General features: G+C 46.3%; 1 protein-coding gene across 1 annotated transcript; it reads left to right on the plus strand.

Annotated features, from left to right (window-relative positions):
- Positions 1-30: 30 nt before the first annotated feature.
- LOC114437450 (rho GDP-dissociation inhibitor 1-like) lies at positions 31-9,979 on the plus strand. The gene is made up of 6 exons (XM_028408186.1): positions 31-142; positions 4,063-4,251; positions 4,676-4,759; positions 5,637-5,713; positions 6,781-6,844; positions 7,716-9,979. The coding sequence occupies exons 2-6, from the start codon at positions 4,065-4,067 to the stop codon at positions 7,913-7,915; spliced, it is 612 nt and encodes a 203-aa protein (XP_028263987.1). The 5' UTR covers positions 31-142; positions 4,063-4,064; the 3' UTR covers positions 7,916-9,979.
- Positions 9,980-11,534: the final 1,555 nt, after the last annotated feature.

Here is an 11,534-nt window from a genome sequence, read left to right on the forward strand (position 1 = left end):
AGCGTGCGCGAACCCGTTCCCGGAAATGTGTTGCGCGGGCGGCGCACGGGGCGGCGCCGTTCCCTTGTTCGCCATACTTGCACAGGGAGCGCAGAGCAGCGAACGCACCTCCAGGCACCTGAAATCACTACTGCATTCAACGGTAAGCCTCCGCTGGTTGCAGCGACAGCTCACCGCGTCTCCTCCGGGGCCGGCGCACGGTGCTGAAAGCGGCTTGAATTCTGTTTTTGCGGCTCCGGCAACTGATAATAACTTGTCGTGCTAATGTTAGCCACAGGCTCTGGTTAGCTTGAATTGTTCCAGCAGCTAGCCCGCTTGCCTGGTTCTCTTCTCAGTCCCACCCTGTGTGTGTGTGTGTATATATATATAAGAGAGGATCCGGCGGCTCCAGGGAAAGTTGAGCCTCATTGTTCGGTATAAATCCGTTTAATGGTTCGGACTGGTTGATATCGAAGCTAGCAGGAGCGCTGCAGATGCGCTGGCGTGCTGTCAGAGGCGGACTGTTAGCCGGGTTTCTGGACAGATGCCAGCCTAGATTGTTAGCATCCACCACAGTCATAATACAGTTAGTGTTTGATCGCTATAGAGACTGCGGTTAACCTCCTGACTTAATGTTATTTGTCTCATAATGGCAGTTTAGTAGGTGGTAAAAAAATGGACGAATCTTCTCTTTCACATGGTTTTATTTTTTATTGTTTTATTTTACAGCAGAAATGAATAGAAGCTTTGCAGATCGTGCTGTGCTATAGATTTTTACAGAAAAAAAATAATAAATCCTGCAGAACACCAGGCCGGAGCGTGGTGATGCCAGATTCCTGTGTTCCTCCTCTGTCTCCATGAATTTGGAAGTTTTGAGCTGCACACTGCTTCCTCTCCTCCAGCTGGGTGGGTCTGTCACTTTGGGTTCCAGTGTTTTGCATGACAGCGCAGCTTATTATCAACTTATTCTTAAATCCTAATCCTGTTTGAACAGTGGAGCAAGATTTTCAAAGAAATCATGAAACCTTCTGCTCTCGCTGTGCAACGAATCCTTTCCACGAAAAGGAAGAGCTGCTTCTGATCTGTATCACAGTGACAGGAGTTTTAAGGCCAGCAGTTATATAATACTTCACTCCGAAGGCCCCCCCTCCCACATCTCCATCTCCTCCTCCTGTCATCACAAACTGTCTTGACACAAAACTTAGTTATGCAAAACACTGCACTTTGAATTTTGAAAAGCAGGGAATGTTCAGTGAGAACTCTGCAGCCTGGACTGCAGTGTTTTGTTATGTGATCCGTCCTCGGCTCAGGCCTCCTGGTCTTTTGCACAAAAGGATGAAGTTGCATGCTTGTTTTGCAAAATCACCGGAGAACCTGAGCCCAAAGAATCAGATTTATTCTTAGATTATCTGTTAGATCTGAGAATAAGAACATCTCACAGATACAGAAAGAGTCGCCTGTTTTTGGTTTCGTCATGTGCAAAAGAAGCAGGTTTCTGGCTCCTGTTCAGACCCAAGCCACAGACCTGAGCTCCTCATTTGGTCAGCTCCTTTACTGCATGCAGACATTCCTCTGACAGCTGCTACAGTTCAGGCAGGTCAAAAGGACTGATCTGCACAGAGGAACCTCATAATTACAACAGTCGACAGAGGGTTCTGGATGTTTGCTAATGTTATTGATGCTGAATCAAATCATAAAATACCTAAATGACTCCACATTTTAATCATTCAGCCTCAGATATTATGGAAATTTACAGCTGAGATGTTGAATTTGTCGTGCGGCGCTCTAATCACGGTGCTAAGGCTGAAAGCCTGTGAGATCTTGCAGTCATGTCCACAGTTTACTCAGGGTTGTGTTGTAGAGTGTGGCTGCTGGAAGCCTTTAATCTCTCCGTGGTTGCTGTCATTGTGTAATGTAAACTGCTGTCAGGTAAGTATTAAAACATCAGCGCTGGCTGCAGATGAAGGTGCAGTTAGCCTACAGCTACAGCTGAATATTAGACCGATGTAATAATTGTTTCATGTTTTCCCCCCCAAATAATCAAGCCAATAATTAAGAAATATTTTCTATATGTGTTGACCTGTTGTGATAAGATATTGAAGCAGAGAATCCTCATATTTGTTCATATTTAACAGTATTCATTTTTATTTTTTTAACCCTCCTAAACGTACAAATCTATATCCATACTGCTTTTACAAACTCACAGCCAGAGGCTGTAAGAACTCACTGACCTTGTGGTTTTTGAATGCAGCATGTGTGATGGATCATTGTTATTGTTAAGTCATGATATTTCCACATGACTCAATTCTAGATGTTCAAAGTTATTAAACAAAATACAACTCTGCACTCCTCAGCACTGCGTGGAAGCCATGATTGACTCATGTAACCAGCAGTCACATGACAAAAAAATCAATGAGCAATTTGGCTGATCTTCAGACTGTGTTGTTCTACACAAAGACACATCCGAGCTCTCTCTACTTGTAGTTATAATTGTGTTGTTTCTATAGTGCTGCAGGACTTCATGTTGCAGCGACACAGTGACTGAAGATCTGACAGGAATCTGCTTGGAGTGCAGAGGGTTAAAAAGATGAATCTGTTGTAAATATAGTGCCGGATATCTACAAATAGTTCTTGATATCTGGTCCAGCTGAATGTCTCCATATCTCAGCAGTGAGTGAAGGGTTAGATTGGTTTCCCTCCTACTAATCATCGCAGGCTGCGTTTGTTCTCAGACATGCTCTTTAAATCGCTCGGCTGTCAGTATCACCATGTACAGTCTTAAAACAGCTATGCTAACGATAAACTGTGAGCACTAATGTGGTGCAGGAGAGTCTGATTTAAAGTCTTCACTGCAGCGTTTTGAGTGGTGAGGCCTCGGCCTGTTGCTGTTTGAACAGTGCTGTGGGCGGGATGGCCTTAATGTGAATGTCAAGACTCTTGGCGTAAACAAAGCTCTTCCTGCTTTTGTTACTTGTTAAGTTTCTGCACAACTTTAACCTCTATGGAAAGAGACGACGCTGCTGCAGGAAAACCCAGAAGGAACACAGTCATTTTACTGTCAGAATGATCCTCAGACCCACTGTGTTCGCTTCAGTTTAAGTCCTGATTTCCGGACACTTGGTATTCTTATCTGGGGCTTCATCTGGAAGAAGTGGTCTTCCTCCTCCATTGTCCTTAGAAGAAGGTATTAGATCTGTTTGGTGAATTTGTTGGCTGAAAACGTGCCTGTAGGCTCTTTTTTCTTAGGCCCTGTTCACACTGGAGAAAGTCATTCCAGCTAGAGTAGGATTGAGTCCAGACAGCCTTTAAGCTGGATGCGTTCAGACCTATTTTCAAATCTGGCTAGCACACACTTGTGTCCGCACTCAATCCGGCTTCATCCAGCATGTTTGCTGTCCTCCAAACCACTAGGTGGCGCCTCGTAATATACAGAGTCTGTTCGCGCTGCGGTAGGACCCTGTGTGCATGCGTCATGCGTTTTTTTAGTCCCATGTAGCGCCCCGTGAACCGGAAGTAGCATGTCGCTAGCCGGATTTGCTCGCCACATTTGCGTTCACACCTGAGCCACATTTGAGCCAATCTGACCAATCCGGCTAGATCCACCCACAAGAGGTGGATCTAGCCGGATTGAAATCAAACTGGATACAGCCGGATTCGAGGATTGATCTGGATGCGGCCGAATCCTGCTTAAGCCACATTTTTTTCCCCAGTGTGAATGGGGTATTATACCTCCATCCCCCTCTTATGGTCTAACTAATGGGTACTAGGCCTGTGCAGCTCCACCCCCCTCCTGGGACAGACTTTGTATCAGGTGATGTGTGACGCCTCGTTCATGTGGTGGAGATGATGTTATTTCAGAGAAACATGCTCAGATGATATCACACAGCAGAGTTAGATCATCAGCGGCAGCGTGAGGAGAAACGATGCTGCTGCGTTAGCAGAAGCTCAGAGCGCAGCAGCTGTAGACACACACAGAGAGTCTGGATGCTTCACATTTGTAGTGATCACAACCTTTTCCCCTAAGAAGGCAGAAGTCTCTTTCTCTCCCTCTGTTTGCCTCACCATTTTTCCTCCCGTCTCCAGACATGGCTGAGGATGACGTGACTCCGGAGCAGCTAGCAGCCATCGCCGCAGAAAATGAAGAGCCTGAGCCGGTGAACTACAAGGCGCCGGCCCAGAAGTCACTGAAAGAAATCCACGAGCTGGATAAGGACGATGAAAGCCTACGCAAATACAAGGAAGCCCTTCTTGGCTCTGGGGTCGCCGAGGCCGGTAAGATGTTCTTTTTCTGTCCTTGTGGTGCCTACATTACCCACGAGGCCGCTTTGCCAGTGACGGGTTTATAGGGGGATAATATGTGTTTTAGTGGATCAGAGCTGAATGATGGATGGTGTTTAATGTTGTGAAACCAGACAAGCAGACATACGTGTGTGTACGTCACATATCCACAGCAACCTGATATTGAACCGCTGATGACCTGCATGCAGCTTTTCCTCAGAATAAACTGCAGTCTAATTAATGCAGAGGCCGTCCTAACTACAGCTGAGCCGTCCTGATTTCAGCTGCCTGGAGTCTCACACACACACACATTATGTGCAGGACTGTTAGCAACATTACACATGTTAGAGGACAAGAAAGCAGCAACAAAAACCTGCACACATGACTGAAATCATCTGTGTCCCTGATTCTGTCTCAGATCCCAATGTCCCCAACGTCCAGGTGACCCGGATGACTCTGGTCTGTGAGAGTGCTCCAGCCCCACTGGTCCTGGACTTACAAGGTGAGGTCCTGATCACACAGAAGTTTACAATATTAAGGCCAGACTGGGTATCAGACATTTACAGTTGTTCAGTGCCATGTAAATTTACATGGCACAGAACAACTGTAAATGTCTGATACCCAGTCAGTCTGTGGAGTTAAAAAGCACAAAGCCTGGATCCCAGTTAGCTTCTGATACTCCCAGCAATGTTCGAGCTGCTTCTGCTCCAGCTGGCCTAGATATGTGTCGGTGCAGAACATTCTGTCCTGTGACTGAAACGTTGTCACAGTGAGAGCCTGCAGAGGACGGCTTTTTAACTTTCAACGTAAAAAAAACAAAAAAAAACAGCTTCTGTATCCGTGGAGCTCATCTCTGTGGGAACATGCTAGAAGCTAGCGCCTGTTGGTAGAGAGCCTGGGAACGACAAAGCCATGGTGGTCAGTACTCGGGGGACTGCCAGATAATTTTAGAGGCCAGTGGAAAAAAAAAATGGACACATGAAGTGGGGTGGAGGGTGATGGGAAGGGTGCACACCCCTGACTCAAAGTCAGTTTAAAGGTTGGCACACTGATCCACAGGGTCGGCAGCAGAGGGCACGACACACAGGTCCTCAAATACAGACCTGCACCAGCCGTGTTGGAGTGTAAATACTTAGGAACAGATTTAAATTGAATTGAAAACATGCGAAAGTCTTATTTATATCATCACTATTTTAACCAAATATGATTGAAAACCTGATATAATGATCAGATATTCATGAATAAAAGGTGCCACCGCCTTTATTAAATAAAATCACAGCTTTCCTGTTCATCAGTGGCACTGATGGCTACACTTCCAGCAGTCACCATGTTGTGTGTCTTGTGCCGTTGTGTAATAAATGTGCTCTTGTTTCTAACAGGAGACCTGGAAGCCTTTAAGAAGCAGGCCTTCGTCCTGAAAGAGGGAGTAGAATACAAAATAAAGATCAGCTTTAAGGTGAGAGCTGCTGTCACGCTGACGCTGAGACGTGTCTCCATGTATGACATCAGAAGAGAATGGAGAGGTGCCGTCTCTTCACTCTGTTGCAGTTTGTTCCTGTAACAGAAGAATTTCCCCTGTGGGATCAATAAACTGTATCTGTCTATCTATGGCTGATCACACAGTATAATCTGAGCTCTTGCATTACGTACACTGAACCGTCCGGCTGAGTCTAAAATATGGATGAATTGCCTAAATTTAGCTCCTAGCTTCTGGCTACTGACACACAGGAGGTTGTGATGTGCTCCCATGGCCGACACAGAGTCTGTTGTCATTTTTAGAGTTAGCGCTAACGTTAGCTGTGTAATCAATGATGCTGATAAGGTAATATTGGCTCTGGATGGTTGTGTGTTTGCTTACGTTGTGTGTGGACATTTATACCCCGTTCACACTGGGGAAAAAAATCTGGCTAAAGCGGGATGCGGGCCAATCCAGATGTGTTTTTTTCTGAGTGTGAACACCTCGAATCCGGCTGTATCCAGTTTGATTTCAATCCGGTCCGATTGGCTTAAATGTGGTTCAGGTGTGAACGCAAGTGTGGCGAGCGAATCCGGCTAGCGACACTTCTGGTTAGTGATGTGCTACTTCCGGTTCACGGGGCACGACACAGGACAAAAAAACGCATGACGCACACGCGCTCCTACCGTGGCCTGAACAGACTCTGTATATTACAAGGCGCCACCTAGTGGTTTGGAGGACCGCAAACACACTGGATGAAGCCGGATTGAGTGCGGACACAAGTGTGTGCTAGACAGATTTGAAAATAGGTCTGAACGCATCCAGCTTAAAGGCTGTCTGGGCTCAATCCTACTCTAGCTGGAATGACTTTCTCCAGTGTAAACGGGGCCTTAAATGACAGATATAGGACCATTTATTTCGTCATATTATAATGTGACTGACTTCAGTCTGACATGTGTTTTCATCACTTTGATATTGGGTCAATAATGAGCTGGAGATCAATTACTGCAACTGTTCAGTGTAGGACGTGTTGTCAACAGTCTCACCCAGTGTTTGTGTGTCCTCAGGTGAACAGAGAGATCGTCTCAGGTCTGAAGTACGTGCAGCAGACGTTCAGGAAAGGAATGAAAAGTGAGTGATCTGCACACACACAGCAGAGCTTCACATGTGTTCAAAGAGTCGAGTCACTTAAAGGTAGGGTAGGAGATTTTGAAAGCTCAGTGAGAGTCAGCCAGATTTCAAAAGTAAACACACGCCCCTTTCTCTCGGAGCTCACCCCGAAGCCACGCCTCCCAATCACATGGACGCGCATCACCTGAAGACGAGTTGCGGTCTGTGACTTCGTCCATCATGCACGTACCTCTCTGGTGCACGCAGAGCAGGAAGAGAGTGACAACCAGCCAATACTCCGTGCAGGGTCCACCCGGAGGATTGGCTGATGTTTTTAGTGTTTTATAGCTTCAGATGATTCATATTCTTCGTTTAAAGCGAAACTGCCGAACTAATCGGTTGCTATCGGATTGTAAAGAGAAGTTACACTAATTTAACAAAAAGTGCATCAGAATGAAATCTCCTGCCCGACCTTTAAGCCCCTTGCTAATATACGTGCAGGTTTTTTTTTGTATTAGCATTTAGCTAGCTGCTCTCAGTGTTAAATGTTAACCTGCTGCTCCTTCATGTGCTGCTTCCAGGCTAGTTGTTTAGTTATGTGGTCTGTAGCAGCTGCTTCAGATCTGTCTTTAGCTCCGCAGCTAGCAGCTAGCAGCACACACCCTGTGGGACATTAAAGTCCATGGTAATCCCTCTGGTTACTATGGAAACACATAGTTCCAAGCTCATCTTTTCTATTTTTTGGTGCTTTGTGTGTGTTAATGTTTTATTTTATTATCGTTAGTCCTGCTGCACTCTGAGCTCACCAAGGCAAGTTCAAACCTTTGTAGTAGATGAGGAGGTTTTTATATGTGTGAGGCGTTCACTAACGCTCGTTCTCATTGGCCAACAGTTGACAAATCCGACTACATGGTGGGCAGCTACGGGCCTCGTCCGAACGATTACGACTTCCTGACCACGATGGAGGAGGCTCCCAAAGGCATGCTGGCCCGCGGCAACTACGTCATCAAGTCCAAGTTTACTGACGACGACAAGCACGACCACCTGTCCTGGGAGTGGAACCTCAACATCAAGAAAGACTGGAAAGACTAAAAGAGGCCTTTGTGTTTGAGGGGAGAGGGGGGGGGGGGGGAGGCGGCGTTCCCTCAGCCCCACACCCCCCCCCCCCTGGCCTCCTCTTCCCATCCCCGCCCCCCCCGTGTCCACCATTTCTGCCTTCTTTGTTTTTGTTGTGCATTTCACGCTGTCATGCCTTAGTTCCCGCCTCACTGTCTTAACGCCCAGCGCCCCCACCTCACCCCCACCCTCACCCCTCTCTCTGTCAGCGTCAGTAGCAGCAGCAGTAGCAGCAGCCCCCCCCCCCCCCTCCTCTCCTCTCCACCCGTCCGTCCATCACCTCCCCTGCCTACTCTCATTGGTCGCACACGAGCCCCACCCACCACGCTGTGCCATGTAGCACCTTAACTTCCTCGTCTTTCTTCTTTGTGTCCAGCTTGAAGAGATTAAGCCCCGCCTCCTCGCCACCTCTCCTGAACGGCGTCTTCCTCTCAGTATGACGTACATGTGGAAAAGCAACTGTACAATCAACTTTTCTTTGCCTTTTTTATATAATTGTGTCAATGGTTGTGTAATGTAATCACTGTTAATCAGCTGTTGTTCATAGCACACCCCACCGCATCCACCCACACCCCTTGTCCCCACCACCACCCCCCAGCATTCCTTTGCTCACCTACTCGCTCGCTGACTTTTTGATATGATGACCAAAACCTGCCTTTGATGAAACACGAGTTCGCTCAGAGCTGCTCGACGGCGCCTCCTTCCCCTTAACCCTAAACGTATTCAACCCACCCACCCCCCCCTTTCAAAACAGAGGGGGGTGGGGCCAAAGTGAACAAGGGAGTATTACGGAAAGAAAAGCTGCCTTACATGACGTCGAAACGTACTAATGTCTCTTTAGCATGCCTTCAGCGGCGCTTGCTATCAGGTCGTCTGTATGAAGAGCTGGAGCTGAGTTCATACTGTCTGCAGGTCACAGAGGGATCATTACTCACTGCATTAAACACACACATGGCTACAGGTGGTCACATCTGTGCTGTATGACACAGTCAGACGTCATTTGATAATTGATATTCTTTATGTGGATAAATTGTAAAATATGTTTCCAGGTGCACACAGGTGTTACCCACGGAGGTGTGGTGTGGACTTTTCTTTTTAATCTCCCAGTTTTAAGCTCACATTTGACCATTTTTCTATCACACGTGATGCATTCAAGGGCCCTGGGAAATGTAGACACTTTATTAAATTAAGTTAAATGGTAGAATATAGTGATCCATCCATGATGCATTCATGGGATGCACGGATGATTTTTGGTGTCAGAGGGTTGGAAGTCGTCCTGCAGACAGTATAAATAAAGCTTGTTGTCATGGCGACTGTTCATACAGATTACTCCGACACAGCTCTGCACACGCTCGCTCGCTCGCTGCTCCTCCCAGACTCACATGTTGTGATCAGAGGAGACCGAAGGATCAATTTCTGTATTGGCACTCTTTCCTCCTTTCAGCCGTGAGGCCTTAGCACTAAACACAAACAAACCTTTCTAAAAAAAAAAAAAAAAAAATCTGTTCTTCCCTTTTGCCTTAATATGCATCATTCCCCCTTAGAAACAAACCGCGCACACACACACACACTCGTTCATTCGCCTGCGCGGCCAGGAGGGTCAGGAAGCACAGGGCGGGGCCGAGCCGGGCGGCGCCTGATCTCAGCCACACAGCTGAGAGCGAGGAGAACAAACTGACGACCGGGCCTTCATCGTTTTTGTTTTTCCTTTTAAACCCTGTGACAGGAAGAGGCCGGCGACACACACTACCAGAGGAAACATACACTCACACACGCACACAACGCTGCATCTTTATGAAGGAGGAGGGTTCTAAAAACACATAAATCAAAAACCGTACTGTACCAGAACACGTGGATGTAAGACTTTTATTTCTGATGATGATGATGATGATGATGATGATGATGATGATGATGATTCCTGCTCCATACATTCCTTCACATTGTACAGTTTCTATGAAAACGCTGGCATGCTGGTGGGGTTGTTGTATATTCTATCATCATTTGTGGTTGCTCTTCTCAGTCAATAAAGATTTTGCTCAACTTGGCCTCCAACACTGTTTTACACATGAAGCTCCTCTGGGTGCTGTTGCATGATGGGAAATGTAGGATATGTGTGTGGGAACCTGACACATTCTGAATGTGTGTGCGTGAGTGTGTGTATTTAAGCATATAGGTGTGTGTGTGTGTGGTTGTGTGGACACAATCTAAATGTGTGTGTGCACGTGTGTAAACATGCATACGTATTTGTGTGCATAAACGTGTGTACAGAAGCATATGTGTGTGCGTGAACACATTCTAAATGTGTGTGTGTGAGCGTGTGTATTTAAGTGTACAAGTGTGTCTGTGTGTGCGTGAACACAATCTAAATGTGTGTGCGTGAACACATTCTAAATGTGTGTGTGAGCGTGTGTATTTAAGTGTACAAGTGTGTCTGTGTGTGCGTGAACACAATCTAAATGTGTGTGCGTGAACACATTCTAAATGTGTGTGCGTGTGTATGTGTGTACATGTGTGTACATGTGTGTCTGAGGGTGCCTGTTTGTGGACAGGTGTGAAATGTGTGTGCGTGTGTCTGTGTATGTGTGTACATGTGTGTGTGTGTGTGTGCGTGAACACATTCTAAATGTGTGTGCGTGAACACATTCTAAATGTGTGTGCGTGAGCGTGTGTATTTAAGCATATAGGTGTGTGTGCATGGGCACAATCTAAATGTGTGTGTATATATAAAAACATGTTTTTGTGTGCGTGTGTGTATTTAAGCATACTGGTGTGTGTGTGGGTGCGTGAACACAAACCTAAATGTGTGTGCGTTTGTTCTGAGAATGTGTTCACGCACACACAGACACACATGTACACACATACACAGACACACGCACACACATTTCACACCTGTCCACAAACAGGCACCCTCAGACACACATGTACACACATGTACACACATACACACGCACACACATTTAGAATGTGTTCACGCACACACATTTAGAATGTGTTCACGCACACACACACACACACCAGTATGCTTAAATACACACGCTCACGCACACACTTTTAGAATGTGTTCACGCACACACAGACACACATGTACACACATACACAGACACACGCACACACATTTCACACCTGTCCACAAACAGGCACCCTCAGACACACATGTACACACATGTACGCACATACACACGCACACACATTTAGAATGTGTTCACGCACACACATTTAGAATGTGTTCACGCACACACATTTAGATTGTGTCCACGCACACACACCAGTATGCTTAAATACACACACACATGTGTTTGTGTGCACACACACAAACACATGCTTGCGTACTTATATACACACGTATGCATATGTATACACATGCACACACATTTAGAATGTGTTCACACACACACAGACACACACAGACACTCATGTATACCATACCTGTCACACACATATGTACATACATACACACTACTGTGTAAATGTACATGCACACGCATGCTTATATTTATGCAAACACACACACACTCACGCATGTGCACGGTCACATGGACACCTACACACACACACACACAGTCAGACACACTTCAGACTGAATGAAGAGACGTCA

The sequence above is a fragment of the Parambassis ranga genome, chromosome 1 (genome assembly GCF_900634625.1).
Source record: "Parambassis ranga chromosome 1, fParRan2.1, whole genome shotgun sequence".
In the NCBI taxonomy this organism is placed as follows: Eukaryota; Metazoa; Chordata; class Actinopteri; family Ambassidae; genus Parambassis; species Parambassis ranga.

What these genes read in the sequence shown, in the direction of transcription:
- LOC114437450 (XM_028408186.1), top strand. Translation starts at nt 4,065, where the DNA reads ATGGCTGAGGATGACGTGACTCCGGAGCAGCTAGCAGCCATCGCCGCA. An exon ending in ACTGGTCCTGGACTTACAAG is followed by an intron (nt 4,760 to 5,636) that starts GTGAGGTCCTGA and finishes TGTTTCTAACAG; the next exon opens with GAGACCTGGAAGCCTTTAAG. An exon ending in GTTCAGGAAAGGAATGAAAA is followed by an intron (nt 6,845 to 7,715) that starts GTGAGTGATCTG and finishes ATTGGCCAACAG; the next exon opens with TTGACAAATCCGACTACATG.